This window comes from Balaenoptera ricei, chromosome 9 (assembly GCF_028023285.1).
Source record: "Balaenoptera ricei isolate mBalRic1 chromosome 9, mBalRic1.hap2, whole genome shotgun sequence".
Taxonomy (NCBI): domain Eukaryota; kingdom Metazoa; phylum Chordata; class Mammalia; order Artiodactyla; family Balaenopteridae; genus Balaenoptera; species Balaenoptera ricei.
The window spans coordinates 20,524,285-20,540,293 of NC_082647.1; the positions used below are offsets into that span (position 1 = coordinate 20,524,285).

At 46.0% G+C, this 16,009-nt stretch overlaps 1 protein-coding gene across 5 annotated transcripts in view; it reads left to right on the forward strand.

Moving 5' to 3' along the window:
* The first annotated feature begins 1,363 nt into the window (after window positions 1–1,363).
* The window catches only part of PLXNA4 (plexin A4), a 622,708-nt gene continuing 608,062 nt past the window's right edge, over window positions 1,364–16,009 (forward strand). For all 5 annotated transcript variants that reach the window (XM_059933356.1, XM_059933357.1, XM_059933360.1 and 2 more), the window contains exons 1-2: window positions 1,364–1,530; window positions 4,189–4,262. In XM_059933356.1, the coding sequence (XP_059789339.1) occupies window positions 4,211–4,262 (52 nt within the window). In that variant the 5' untranslated portion in view covers window positions 1,364–1,530; window positions 4,189–4,210. The remainder of the gene's footprint in view (window positions 1,531–4,188; window positions 4,263–16,009) is intronic.

Below are 16,009 nucleotides of genomic sequence, written 5' to 3' on the forward strand. Positions count from 1 at the left end.
CGGCGCTCTGAATCCCCTCTCCTTGCGCGCCACGAAACAAAGAGGCAAGAAAAAGTCTCTTGCCTCTTCGACGGCTGCAGACTTTTTCCCGGACTCCCCCCCGGCTAGCTGTGGTGCGCTAACCCCTTCAGGCTGTGTTCATGCCGCCAGCCTCAGTCCTCTCCCTGCGATCCAACCGAAGCCCGAGCCTCGGCTTCCAGCCCCCGCCCGCCCCGGCAGGTGAGCAGACAAGCCTCTCGGGCTGGTGAGTGCTGCTCGGCGCCGAGCCTCTGTGCGGGAATCTCACCGTTTTTCCCTCTGCGTCCCTGTTGCTGTGGGATCTGCGCTGAAAGCGGCGGCTCGCGCCCGCCTCTGGGGTCCACGTTGATAGCTGCGGCTCGCGACCGTCTCTGGCGTTCGTTTAGGCAGCTCTCTGAATCCCCTCTCCTTGCGTGCCGCGAAACAAAGAGGCAAGAAAATGTCTCTTGCCTCTTCGGCAGCTGCAGACTGTTTCCCGGACTCCCTCCCGGCTAGCACCGAAGCCTGAGCCTCGGCTCCCAGCCCCGCCCGCCCTGGCGGCTGAGCAGACAGGACTCTCGGGCTGGTGAGTGCTACTCAGCACCAGTCCTCCGTGTGGGAATCTCCGCTTTGCCGTCCGCACCCCTGTGGCTGCGCTCTCCTCCGTGGCTCCGAAGCTCCCCCTTCCGCCACCCGCAGTCTCCGCCCATGAAGGGGCTTCCTAGTGTGTGGAAACCTTTCCTCCTTCACAGCTCCCTCCCAGAGGTGCAGGTCCCGTCCCTTTTCTTTTATCTCTGTTATTTCTTTTTTCTTTTGCCCTACCCAAGTACGTGGGGATTTTCTTGCCTTTTGGGAGGTCTGACGTCTTCTGTCAGCGTTCAGTGGGTGTTCTGTAGGAGCATTTCCACGTGTAGATGTATTTCTACTGTATCTGTGGGAAGGAAGGTGATCTCCGCGTCTTACTCTTCCGCCATCTTCCTGACCGTCCCCTCCTGGAGGGTCTCTTTATTCTTCTGGTAAAATATCTGGCAGGCCGACCTTGTGAGAGTTTTGCAGATAAGAAAGAAAAAGGATGTCAAGCCCCTAGCCCCCAGGGAGCTTGCATATTAGTGTGGGAGAAAAGACACACACTCTAAATGAGAGCAAGTGACTTTCTTATGATGAAGTAGCTGCCATGAGGCAGAATGAGCCACGCACACACAGCTGTGGGCTGCTTCAAGTGACCATGGCCGAGGAACTCAACTGGTCATGGTGTGATGGTGTCTCAGCTGGGGCGGCCATAACAAAATACCACAGACTGGGGGTGCTTAAACAACAGACATTTATTTTCTCACAGTTTCTGCACTTTCTCACAGTGGAGGCTGGAAATCAGAGATCAGGTGCCAGCGTGGCCGGGTTCTGGTGAGGACTTCCTTCCTGGCTTGCAGACGGCCACCTTCTCACTGTGTCCTCACATGGCCTTTCCTGGGTGCATGCACGTGTGGAGAGAGAGCTCGCTGGTGTCTCTTCTTCCAAGGTCAACAATCCTATCAGGTTAGAACCCTACCCTTATGGACTCATTTACCCTTAATTACCTCCAAATACAATCACCTTGGGGTTAGGGCTTCAGCTTATGCACTTGGGAAGACACAGTTCATTCCAGAGCAAATGAAAATGAGGTCAAGGCTGTGCAGTGGGTTCCCAGGGGGGGTCAGCTGACTCAGCCTGGTTCTAGGCACAGGTCCTGTCTGCTCGCAGTGTAGGGGGGCGGACGCAAGGCAGACTGTGTTCACCACTGGAATGGCAAAATGTGAGACCCCTAAATGGAGTCCAGTTTTACCCGTTCCTTTGAAGGGTGAGGAAATCACGGCTCCCAGAAATGAAGTGATAACTACTCTCAAGGTCCCGCAGTCCAAATCCTGACTCCCTCAGGGATTCACATTTTAAAAATGTGATTTCTGGAATAATCATGCTCATTTAAGCCACCTTGAACACATCCAGGGCTGTGTATTTCCTGTGTCCCAGGCAGATGTTCCCACTTGCTCTTGCTTAATGTCAGACCATTGTCAATAGATTTTTAGCAGCCCTGTGATTAACTCTTGAGGCAGGGAACCCAGAGCCCAAACTGCTCTATTTCTACCACTTTCCATTTAGAAACTTCTGGAGCCTCCAAGGAAACCCTAGGGCTCCTGGAACACAAGCAGGAATCACTTATTCTAGTCCAGTATCCTTATTTGAGAGACCGTCAGGCCCAGAGGACAGTGGCTTGCCCAGAGTTATACAGGAAGGACAGGAATTTATCACCAAGCCTGGAACAGAACCAAGGTCTCCACTCAAAGCCTTGAGCTTCTTTCAGTCCAGAAGACCCAAAGCTCAACCCAGTGTCAGAATCACATGGGTGTTTAAAACATTGGGCTGGCCAAAAAGTGCCTTTGGTTTGTAAGTAAAAATAAAAGACACATTTTTCATTTTCACCAAGAACTTTATTGAATAGTGTATTCATCCTTTTATTCCACTACCTTCTGCCATTTTTCACGCAACTTCATAATTCCATCTTCCCAAAACTTTTTATCTTTTTGAGCAAAGAACTGTTCCAGGTCCCTTTTACAGTCTTCCAGGGAATTGAAATTTTTTCCATTCAGAGAATTTTGTAATGACCGAAATAAATGGAAATCAAACATGCAATGTCTGGTGAATATGGCGGATGAATCAGAACTTCCCAGCCAAGCTGCAACTGTTTTTGCCTGGTCATCAAAGAAACACGTGGTCTTGCGTTATCCTGACGGAAGATTATGGGTTTTCTGTTGACTAATTCCAGACACTTTTCGTCAAGTGCTGCTTTCCGTTGGTCTAATTGGGAGCAGTACTTGTTGGAATTAATCGTTCGGTTTTCCGGAAGGGGCTCATAATAGAGGACTCCCTTCCAATCCCACCATATACACAACATCACCTTCTTTGGATGAAGACCGGCATTTGGTGGTGTTGGTGGTGGTTCATTTCGCTCGCCCCACGATCTCTTCCATTTCACATTGTTGTACAGTATCCACTTTGCATCGCCTGTCACAATTTGTTCTAAAAACGGAACGTTTTATTACGTTTAAGTAGAGAATCGCATGCGGAAATACAGTCAAGATGGGGTTTTTTCACTTAACTTACATAGAACCCAAACATCAAAGTCATGAACATAACCAAGCTGGTGCAAATGATTTTCAGTGCTTGATTTGGATATTCTGAGTCTGTCGGCTATCTCCCGCGTGGTGTAACGTTGATTGTTCTCAGTTAATGTCTCGATTTGATCGCTATCAACTTCAACTGGTCTACCTGACCATGGAGCATCATCCTGTGTGAAATCTAGAGCACGAAACTTTGCAAACCACTTTTGACACGTTCGATCAGTCACAGCACCTTCTCCATAGGCTGCACAAATTTTTTTTGCGTTTCGGTTGCGTTTTTACCTTTCTTGAAATAATAACGCATAATATGCTGAAAATGTTGCTTTTTTCCTTCCATCTTCAATCTTAAAATGGCTACACAAAAATTCACTAATTTTGATAAGTCTTTTTTAAAATGCACATTGATATGACAGCTGTCACATACAATCTAACAAAATTGTTTCGAATGAAGTTAAAGACAACTAAGTATTACTAGAGCCATCTTACGGAAAAAACCGAATGAACCTTTTGGCCAGCCCAATAGATGTTTTCCCAGGCACTGCTCCAAAGAATTCAGATTGGTAGGTCTCGAGTGGGGCCCTGGCATGGGGATTTTTAGGAAACACCAACTGGCTGATGGGGCTGATTTCACTATAAGCAGGGACGTACCTTCAGGGTGGGAAGCAGCTTTATCGAAGGCAGGGATGTGAGTCCCTGAGGCTTTCAGGCCAAGCTGTCATTGACTTTGCAGGTCCCTGTAGCACCAAGAGCTCTATTCTTATCTCTACCAAAGAACTAAACGGTGATTCCCAGAGCTATAGGTTGTGTCTGTTCCTGTAGCATCACTTGTTAGGCTCATCCAGAAGGTTCCGAGCACATGCCTATAGGTGGGGTCTGTTACATAAACAGTAACAGGTGCAGACAGGCGATGCTGCTAATGATCACCATCTGGATGAATAGACTTAAAAAAAAAAAAAACCAAGAAAGTATGTGATGGAATTTTCCCCTCTTTGTTTTCTTATTTCTGGTGGCTTAAATATTGTGTTTGGTTTAAATACAGACATGATCCGACCACAAATATTATGGGCAGAAAAGCCAACACAGCAGACTCCGTGGAGAGACAGTCGGTTTCAGGTAAGACATAAAAATAGTGCGTGCTGCGTCTGCAGGTGTGCCTGGCTTTTCTTGGCATGTGTCACCTTGCTCCTCTAGAGAACGCCTCTGGGGAGTTGGTTTACTACCATTTTAGAGAGAAGTAATCGGAGGGGAAGAGGTTAGTCAGCTTAAAGTCACAGATAATTGGTGACAGAGTGGAGATGAAAATGTGGACGGCATGTCTTAGCAGCAGCCAGGTCTAGCTTTGGTTCCTGGTCCCTGGAGGTGGGGCAGAGGAGGACTGAGTCCACGGCCCCTGGGACACAGGAACCAGGAATGGAACTCCAGTCGACTGCTTGTTTTTGTTATGATGATTAATAGGACCATTTGAAAGGTAATCATCTGTGTAAAGTACATTTCAATCCTGTGCCAGGTCCTCCTGACCCCTGGATATTAGCTGTTGCTACCTCCATGGTAATAGGGGGGAGGCAGTGTTGAACTCAGCTGTCAGGGCACCCCTGGGGACAGGTGTCTCTGATCAGCTGGCCCCTTCACTATTTGGGAAGATGAGATTTCAATCCTGAAGATCCGGTCTTCACAGATTGTCACGGTTTGCATTTTATTTCTGGGGGCTGTGCACCTGGCCTTTCCCTAGGTCACCCACCTGCTCTCCCCACTCTAGAAGTGAGTGGAGGTGGGCCTGACCTAGGCAGGAGGTGAGAACATGGCAGCCCTCTTTCCTATAGCTTGGGAATCAGAACCACGGCTGGTGCGGCCCAGGGAGGGTGCTGGCAATTCCATTTTGACCTGTTAAGCACTGGAGGACTCAGAGATGAAAAAGACAAGGTCCTCTCCCTGTCCCAAACTTCACAGGATAATGCCAGGCAGAGGGACACAAGGGCTGGGTCTGCTCAAGCGGGGTTCTGTGGGAACGCAGAGGGAGGAGAGACCCAATTTGCCGCAGAGGGACATAGCTGGGGTAAGGCTGGGGTAAGGCAGGGGTAAGCTGGCCTCTCCGGGCTTCTAGAATCAGATTCTGCTACATCTGAAACATGGCAAACCCAGGTTCCTTACAGAATCTCATTAGTGTGTTTTATGTCTGCATGATTCTTGGAGGATCATGAGATGGTATAAAGGTGTTGTGCTGGTCAGCTGCGTTGCGTCTCTTTGCTCTGTGGGCAGCACTGGTGCTAGGCTAAGGAAGCCACTTATGAAAGTGAAAACGTCTTTTCTGCCACTGGTCTCTTTTGAGTGAAGGCACTGGGGCCCTTGTTAAAGGGACAGTGTTACTTGCCGATCTTATTGGTTGTAACACCTTAGTTCCAGTTAGCAAAGTGGATTCGCTGCTTCCCTTCCAGGGCCCTGGAGGGTGGGACTTGGGGCAGGTCCTGTTTTCGTTAGTTGTGAGACGGAGGGAACCAGGAAGGTGACCTCACCTGGGTGCCCGTTCCTGAGGCAGAGGGGAGGCTCGCTTGAGGATGCCAGGCAGTGCTTAGCTGGGGCTGCAGGAGCCCCCACACCTTGCCAGTAATGCCCAGCGCCCACCCTTGGGGTGTTCGTACCTGCTTATTCACGCCTGCGTGGGGCCTGTAGGGCAGAACCCGCACGCATGGCTCACCCACCGGCCTCCCTCACGGCCTCCCTCGCCTCACCTGTCTCAGTTGCCATCAGTTCCGGCTTTTCTCATGTGGCTAAAATCCTCCTCCCTGCAGCTGTCTTCTTCTTAGTCTGGATTCTCTCCCTTACACGTGGGAAAAGGGGTGCCTGTCTTGAGCCCCCAAGGTGTTCTGGGGTCTTCACTTGTAAAACTTAAGTGGTTTTACCACTTAATGTCAGTAATGTGTAGATTTTACAAATTTGGTGAATTACTTCTGACATAACAAATGTGGAAAGCTAGGCAGTTGAAAGAAGAGGCATTTGTAAATGAGTGAGGTTGCCATTGTCTGTTGAGCTGGGGTTATAATAGGCAGAAAGGAATGAGTTGGTTAGTTCACCGGGACAGGAATGATCCTGGGCTAACCCCACAATTGGAGCTAACCCCCATCTGAGTGTTCCAGTGAAGGAGGCCAAGGGACAAGCCAGAGCACCCCCTGGCGGACCTCACGTTGACCTGCCATCCCATTAAGTGTCCACAGTAGGGATGGCCAGCATGGAGTCATCCCCAGTCCCTCTCCTGGTCCCCTGAGACAAGAAACTTTCCTTTCCAGAGGACAAGTCAGAGTTAGGAATGTGGTAGGTGGCTGTAGAATACTCCAGAGTTGAGTGGCACCCCCTGACACACCATGGGTGCCGGGGAAAGGGGTTGTATAGTGAAGAAAGGAAGCTAACCCAAAGAAAGGTCTAAACTTTGCCCTCAGCTGCTGGGAAGTGATCGCGAGGCCCTTAGAATGTCCCACTTGATAAGAGTGTCTTTCTTTTACCTGGGGACCTTGAGCTTCCCAGGACAACGTGGTATACGATGAGGGCGTTGGGCCATGTGGTATCCACTCTGCCTCCAGAGGGGTCAGCCATGATGGCAGTTAGCCGTGGATCCCAGTGGAAACTCTGCACCCCAAGGCTCAGGTGGGCATCCCTGGTGGGCAATGCTCTGTGCATACGTGACACATCGTTGCTGGGAGCAGTTAACGCTATTCACAACTCCATGGAAGCTCTCTGCGTGTGGAACTTTCCTCGACTCTGTGCTATGCACCTTTTCCCTTGGCTGATTTTAATCTGCATTCTTCAGCTGTAATAAACCATAACTGTGATTATTATGGCTTTCAGCGAGTTCTAGGAGTTCTTCTAGTAAATTATTGAACCTCAGGGTGGTCTTGGGACACCCACACCCCCAAACTTTGCAGTTGGTAATTATACAGTAGAGTAGAATCCTTTACTATATGAGTCTTTTTTAACACTGGCTATGTGACTAAGCTAACTGACCACAGACAGACAGGTTGAACATAAACAAGAAAAAAAATCAAGAAAAAAAATCAAGAAAAAAGTGCTAGAGACACAGGCTCTTAGAGGCAGATGTCACAGTAGTGATACTTGGCTATGGGCCCAGCTCACTGCGTGATGGGCTTCAAGTGTGGATACAAACTGAGATAGCTGAGCTCTCACTGAAATGCTTTCTGGTGCCAGGATGAAGAGAAATCCCAAGTCAGTATCCAAGGTTAAAGTGTAACTGTGACCCCCGTGACTGGGCTCCATTCTTGCCAGAGGCAACCTCTGATTTCCAGGGTTAAATGAGCACAGCATCTGGGTGAATTAGGGATGCAAAGGCGGGTTGGTACCAGGAAGGAGAGGAAGAAACAGATGAAGAGTCAGAAGATGGAGATTTGGATCCTAATATTGTTATGGACCGGTCACGACTTTGGGAAGGTCATTGATGTTGCTGGATCTTTGCCCCATTTGGCATCTTGCAGGCAGGCATTCATACGTTTGATAGGAAGACGGAGCTAGATTCAGGGAAGGTAATGAAAGAGAATGTACATTTGTGTGCTTTCTCTGTCAGGGGCTGGGTGGGGGCTTGCTTGACTCACTATATTAATCAGGGATCTTCATAGAAACAGAACCAGTAGTACACACACACACACACACGCACACCATTTATCTATATATCTATAGCTATAGCTATATCTGTATCTATCTATCTAGAGAGAGAGATTTTAAGGAACTGGCTCATATGATTGCAGGGGCTGGCAAGTCTGAAATCTGTAAGGCAGGCCAGCAGGCTGGAAACTCAGGGAAGAGTTGATGCTGCAGTCTTGAGTCTGAATTCCTTAACAGACTAGAAAACTCAGACACATTTTGTGTGTTGCAGTCTTGAGGAGAACTTCAGAAAATCTTAGTCTTTGCTCTCAAGGCCTTCAACTGATTGGATGAGACCCACCCACATATGGAGGGTGATCTGCTTTACCCAAAGTCTCCTGAGTTAAATATCAATCACACCTGAAAAATAGCTTTCCAGCAACATCTAGACTGATGTTCACCCAAACAACTGAGCACCACAGCCTAGCCAAGGCAATACGTAAAATTAACCATCAATGCATTTTCATTTAATGCTCACAGCAACAGTGCAAAGTAGGCAGCAAGAACAGTGCCGGGCCTGGGCCTAACATGTTTCTGGCTCCATCTTCACGTGTTACCATGCTGTATCTGGTAAATAATCCCTAGGATCTGCCAGCTGAGACATTTACACTCTTTGTAAACCAAACAACAGACTCCATTTTTCCTACTGTTCCCTCCCCCAAAAAGGGCTGCTGGTGCTAACACCCCCCCCACCCTTTTTTTTTTTATCTAACAAGGTAATGGTCTACTAGGAGCCTGGAAAGCTTATTAGTAGCCAAAGATTTGTCCTTATATCCGGACTGTGATACTTACCAGCTACCTCTTAACCTCTAAGTTTGAATCTCCACTGAATGGTTCAGGGAAGGCATCCGTTCATTCAACCAAACTGATAAAACCTTTCCGACATACCAGGCATTATGATAAGGACCAGGGCTGGAATATAGCCAAGACACAGACCTGTTTGTGTCTCTCAGTCTAGCTGGTCTGGAGAAGTTTATCATAAGATGAGCAAATGTTTGGAAAGCGCTTTTGATGTTGTAAAGTGCTGGCTCTTAGTTTCTGCATGCTCACTGTGGTCACTGGATGTCCAGACTTCCCGTGACCCTATGAAAATGGTAGAGTTGACTTAGTTGTCAGCATGGTAGTGACTAAACATGGCAAGCATTCTGAGTACTTATTTGCATAAAAGTTTAAGAAGTTATCAGTTTCGCCTGTAAAATCTCCAGAACCTCATAAGAAATGCTAATGAAAGATCTGCGCTGAAGCTCGACAGTGAGCTTCACCAAAGACAGGAAAGAATGAATGGAAATGAAGAGTGCCATTATGCAGGACTGATTTTTTTCAAATGCCAGATGTTAATAATTAAACTTTCATTAATGGATAAAAAGAATGAAATAATGCCATTTGCATCAACATGGATGGACCTGGAGATTATCGTACTAAGTGAAGTAAGTCAGACAAAGGCAAATATCATATGATATCACTTATATGTGGAATCTAAAAAAAAGAAAAATGATACAAATGAACTTATTTACAAAACAGACAGACTCACAGACTTAGAGAATGAACTTATGGTTATCAGGGGGGAAGGCGGGGAGGGATAGTTAGGGAGTTTGGGATTGACGTGTACACACTGCTGTATTTAAAATAGATAACCAACAAGGACCTACTGTATCGCACAGGGAATGCTGCTCAATATTCTGTAATAACCTAAATGGGAAAAGAATTTGAAAAAGAATAGATACATGTATATGTATAACTGAATCACTTTGCTGTATACCTGAAACTAACACAACGTTGTGAATCAACTATGCTCCAATATTTAAAAAAAAAAAGAAAAAGAAAAACTTTCATTAATGGAGAACACAACAGAAGGAATGTTACATCAGTGAACTTAAAAACTCTTCTCCTGCGTAAATGACTTGCCTTCCATTTGGGAAAAATACCCTCTTCTAAGGACAATGAGTTAACTAGGTAAGTCGTCCCATGAGCACAGGGGCAGACTTTTGTTGTCCATTTACCTGTGATATCACGGATGAGTCATTGTTCTCAGGCGTGCTACACTTGGCCTCAAGGTTGTAATTAGAACTATGTTAGGACTACCGTGAAACGTGTGAATAAGTAAAATAAGAATCTTACCAATGAAGAGCAGTACTGTTCCTTGACCAGTGACTTTTAAAGCTGTCCTGATGGAGAGGAAAATCAGTTTTACCAATCCATGTAGGCTCTGAGGTAAAAGTGACTTGGAATAGAGAAAGAACCCAAATGGGCCCCCAGAAGCCTAGGTTTTCGCATATGAAGGTCAAGGACAGTCTTATTCGGCTATCTTTTTGGTAACTATTTTAGAGTTCACACTCCTGGTACCATCCAAAAAGCTAGTTACGTCTACTTCCCTCTAATTAAAGAATGTCTTTAACTGAGCCTTTAAAAAAAATTATTTAATAGTTAAGAATGAAAATAAGCTATAGATAAATATGGTTTTGGTTCATATTCTGCCCCTACTTCTTCTCTCTGGGCCTCAGTTTTCTTAGTCTGTAAAATGTGTAGGTTTTAATATATACGGGTTTTATTGCTTCCTGTTCTTTCCAGCTTCCTGAAATCACAGCTCCCCACCCCTGTACCACTCAACTGTTCAGGTGAGGGAAACTGGGGAAATTGTAGCTGAAGGGTCATCTCCAGCTTTTCCTTGAAACGAAGCTTTGTGCCCTCCCTCCTCTCCGCGGCCCCTGGCTATAGCTAGACCGGAGTGGGCAGGGAAGGGAGGCGGTATTCCTGGGGCCGGGCAGGGTCTAAGGGCTTATTCCATGTCTCTTAAGTGTCTCTGGGATAAACATTTGGTGAGGAGGCAGGGCGCTGTGTGGAAAGGGGGTTGCCATGGCAACCCAGAACTGTGTGCTGCTCCAGACCTGTTGATTTCTCCCTCTCTGGCCTCGTGTCTTTTCTGATGGGAGGGGACAAATATTGGGAGTGACCTGGGGAGTTGAGCAAATTCCCACAAATCATTCCGCAGCCCCCAGCCTGAACACAATTCACAGAGGAGGGGCCCAGCACCAAGAGAGTGCACAGCACTCTAAGCTCGCTACGTCCCAGAACCAGCTTCCTCAGGCCACTCAGTCTTCCTGCAATACTCAAAGCCCACCTGCTCTGAGGGGCCGTTGGGGATTACCCACCATGGCTCTCTCCCTTCTCTGAATTCCTTCAGCATGTGTGTCGGTGTATCACGTATGTAAGTCTTCTTAAGGTTTCTCAGCTACTAAAGCCTGCACATCAACAGAATAGTTAGCCTTAGTATGAATTGTTTCTGTGATAAACCACATACATAACCTTGCACCAGTAACACAGGAATTGCTGGTGTGGCCAGAGATCTGGGCTCAGGTGTAAGGAATAAATAAGCAAGGGCAGGGGATCCCAGAGAGGGACTCACCCAGAGAAGCCAGGCAGTAGAAGGAGAGGAGAGGGGAGGGGCAGGGGAGGAGGGCGGGGAGAGGACCAAAGGGCAGGGAGAGAGAGGGGGAGGGGGCACGGGAGAGAGAAAGAGAGTGAGTGCGTGTCAAGGGATGAAGGATTCGATGCTGTTCTGGAAGAGAGGTGAGAAAACTAGAAGCAAGAGCAGGTACAGTTCAATTAGGGGGAAACTAACTGTAAATTAAACAGTCCTAGTTACATTAGGGAACCGATTCTGGTTCCAGCTCCTGCAGGGTGGGTGGACGCTGAAGGCCTTCTCTGGGAGCAGCAGTAAGGAAGGGCCACTTCTGCCTTTCCCTCCCGAGGGCCCTTCCCAGCCCTGGAGCGCCGCCCGCCAGCCCCGGGGGTGCTGGCCACTGTAGCCGGAGGCACCGATGACAGCGTCTCAGGGCCTCTGCTCCAGCCACCGTTGTTTTCCACTTGGCTTTGAGGAAGTTAATGAACAAATGCTCCGCATGGCCTCAACTGCTCCCTTCTCAACCACGAGCCTGTCCGCCCGGCAAAGCCTCCTGTTGTCTCGGCTGCTCCCCTGCAGCTGTCAAAGCAGGCGGCTGTCGGGCGGTATATTGGTTAACACGTGTGAGCTCACTGGAGTCTGGTGTGCGTGGTACAACTTCCACTCTGTTCCCTCAGCTTTTTTCTCAGACTCCCTGGCTCGGAAGAAAGCTCTGGCAAGAACCTACATGTATGATATGAAAACACCATTCCTTGTATGCTATATATAGTTGTGCACAGGTGTTAGAGAAGAAGTACATGTGTTATAAGTGTAAAATGTGGTCAAAAGACCCAGATGCAAAAATCTATTTGTTCACAGCCACAGGCGTCTGTTCGCAAATGACCCGCTGGTCCCTGCCTTGATCCAGAGAATTACTTAGGACTGTTCAAAATGAACGATACTTGTCAACACGTTCTGAAATCCAGTTAATAAAAAAGGAAAGTGTCAAGTTGCTTCCAAATTGATCTGAGTAGGATTTTTTAAATGTCTGCAATAAAAGTTATTTATAAGTCAGATTCTATCAGTTTACACCTAAAAATCTTAAAAACCTTTAATGGCATCCCATATCCTGTGGTGAACAATCCAGATTCTGGGTGGTCATGCAAGGCCCTCCATAATCTAGACTTAGTGTTATTCATCTGTAAGACTATGACCTCCACTGCTTGTACCACAGAGCTTGTTTTCTGGTTGTATCCTTTTGCCTATGTAAAAATATATAATTTGTGGATGGTCCAAAGCTAGAAGAGATAGTGAATTCATTTATTCAACTGATACTGAACACCTAGGCTGGGCTGGGTTTGGTTCTAGCACTGAGGATACAGCAGGGACGAAACAAAGTATCTGCTCTGTGGAGCTTGCATACTAGTGAGGGAAATGGACCAAAGTATCGGGTGGGGTAAGAAGAGATACCAAGTGGCTTGTGATGGGAGTAATCACTGATCTCAGAGAAAAGCCTCCCTGATAAGGTGCACTTTGAGCAGAAGAGAGCACCAGCTAAGATTCAGGAGAATGGTGTTTTCAGGCCGTGGGAAGAGCAATGCAAAGACTCTCCTGTATACTTGGAGCGTTTGTACGACAGCAAGAAGGCCACTTGTGGTGGTGGTGGAGAGAGTGGAGGTGAGAATTGTAGGAGGTGAGGTCAGAGAGGTAGCTAAGGCTAGATCTCATAGAGCGTTCTGGCTATGGTCATGACTTTGGATTTTACTCCAGTGACATGGGAAGCCACTGGAAGATTTTGAGCAGTTGAGAGGTATGATTGACTTAGGAATTACAGTTACTCTGGTTACCATATGCAGAACAGGTTACTGTGGGGGGGTCAAGGGTGGAAGCTGGGAGACCAAACAAGAGGCTATTCTAATAGTCTAGGTTAGGGACAGTGGTGGTTTAGACTAGGGTGTGGGTGATGGAGGTAGTGAAAATGGTAGGATTCTGTAGACATTTGAAGGTAGGGTTGTAAGGATCTTCTGATCAATCAGACATGGAATGTGGGAGGGCAGTCAGTGATTCCAAAGATTTTGGACTGAGCAGTCAGGAACATTGAGACTAGAGTCACTATTTATGGACGTGGGGAGAAGGAGTTTTGGAAGAGGTGGGGGTAGAAAGCTAAGGATTCTATTTTGGATCGATTAAATTTAAGACACACATTCTGTAATTAGAGATATTCAGTAGGCAGTTGGATACAGGCGTCTGAAAGTCAGGGAGAAATTAGGACTGGAGAAATAGTGTTGGGAGTGGTTCAGCCTACAGATGGCTTTAGGGAGTGAGGGTACATAAAAAAGGGAAGAAATCCAAGGACCCAGCAACGATGGAGAAGCATCCAAGGGGATAGAATGCGAACCGAGAGAGAGGGATTCCCATGAGGCCAAGGAAAGAAAGCATCCCCAGAAGGAGGGATCAACTAGGTCAGATGCTGCTGATACATCAATAAGATGAAGACTGAGACTTGACCACTGAAGTTAACAATAAGAGGTCCATTGCTATGTAGAATTCAGTTTTAGATAGCCCCCAATAGGCCAAAACTATCATGATCATTTTAATAGGAAACCACACATAGGTTCAAATGTATCAAGTTTCATGTGCAAGATTTGGAAGATGTGGGTTCACAACAGTTTCTGAGAAAAAGCCTGGGATTTATGACGCTGAGTGCCATACAAACTACCAAGTGATGGAGATGTCAAAAAAAACCACTTGGAACTGACTTTGCCGCATAGATGGAAGCAGAGCATCTAGACTAATGGGATTGCATTCTGTCTGAGAGGTGCACTGCCAGGAGGGCAAGTGTTTCTGTATAACAAACCACCCTCAAAATGTACTAGTTTAATCCAATGATTTATTATTTCTCATAATTTTATGGATCAGTTGGTTGGTTCTTCTTCTGGTTTTGCCTGGGCTGATATGACTACAGTCCTATTGTGAATTGGCAAGGCCCTGGGTTTAGCTGGGTCCTTCAGACCATATCGTCTTTCATCTTCAAGGGGGCAAAATTGGACTTCCTTGCATGTTGATGGCAGTGATCAAAGAGGGCAAGCCCAAGGCACAATGACTTACCAAGCCTCTGCTGGCACCATGTTTGTCCCATTGACCAAAGTGAGTCATATGGCCAAGCCCAAGGTCAAGGTGGGAGGAGACAGTATCAATATATGGATACCAGAGATGTGATTTTGTTGGGGGCCTTTTGTATGAAAACCTACCACTGGCAGATTTTGACTTGATATGAGAGAAAAGTTTTTTTTTTGTTTTGTTTTTTTTAACATCTTTATTGGAGTATAACTGCTTTACAGTGTTGTATTAGTTTCTGGGCAGAAGACCTAAATAAACATTTCTTCAAAGAAGATACACAGATTGCCAACAAACACATGAAAGGATACTCAACATCACTAATCATTAGAGAAATGCAAATCAAAACTACAATGAGGTATCACCTCACAGGGTCAGAATGGCCATCATCAAAAAATCTACAAACAATAAATGCTGGAGAGGGTGTGGAGAAAAGGGAACCCTCTTGCACTGTTGGTGGGAATGTAAATTGATACAGCCACTATGGAGAGAAAAGTTTTAAACAGCAATAGCCATGCAATTAGCTGCTTTGTGAAATAGCCGCTCCCTGGTGGTGGAGATGTTCCAACTCTAATTCATATGTTTATTCTTCCACTCATTTAAACATTAAATACCTATGATACGCAAGATCCTAGGTTAGGTACTGTGAAGGGTAAAAGATGGATAGAATAAAGTCTGTGGAATGACTTTTACAGACCCCTGGGAGAAATGGAAAAACAAAAAAATTGGAGTCATTGAGAGATACTTACAGATAAAGAACTGTGGGAAAACAGAGAAAAGAGAGAAATTCTGGCTGGAATCGGTGAGGATGAGGAGGCCATTGGAGCCTTTACAGAAAAGGTAACATTTTAGCAGAGAGAAGGGAAGGAAACTAATAGTTACGGAGTTCTTCTCTGAGCCAGGCACAGTACTAGGCTCTGTGTGAATGTTTCACCCTTTCATCCTTATGGCAACCACACCATTCCCATCTAAGGACACCGGATCTCAGAGTGTTCACACAGGCATTGTCAGGCCAAGAATTTAAGTCTTGGTCTGGCTAGTCTAAAATCTGTATTCTTCAGAGGAAATTAGGCTGCCTCAATAAAATTATCATGTATGATAATTCAAATATTTTAAAGTACTTTAAAAAGCTCATTCAAGCCTCACAACAAATAGGAGGAAAATATTATCCCCATTTTATAGGTGAAGAAATTGAAGCTCAGAGAAATTGAGTCAGACAGATATGGGACTTTTGCATTAACTCTTCCCTCTGCCTGGAATTCTGTTTCCTGTGACTTTATGTGTCTGGCTCCTTCCTGTCATTCAGGTCTCAGCTTAAATGTCACCTTCCCTCATCACCAAGTCTGAAGTGGCCCCCAAGTCTTAGGCTCGCATATCATCCTATTTAAATTCTTTGTGTGGCACTCGTCACTGTTCGGATTATCTATTTTGTTTTGTTTTGTTTTTCTTTAAACTCTGCTGATTGCTGGTTTTCAGTTTCTCCCCATTAGAAACTAAACTCCATGAATGCAATATTTTTCTTTTTCTCTTTTTTTAGCTTGATTTTATTTTAATCCCACACATCAGATACTTATGTTTCATACAGTCATATTTATTTTTATTTACATACAAGTTTACTCTTTCTTTTTGCTCACCAGTCCTTCTTTCTTTTTGTCCTTTTTTTTGATATCATTTTCTGTCTTCCTAATGTATATCCTTTAGTTCAGATATTGCTTTAATT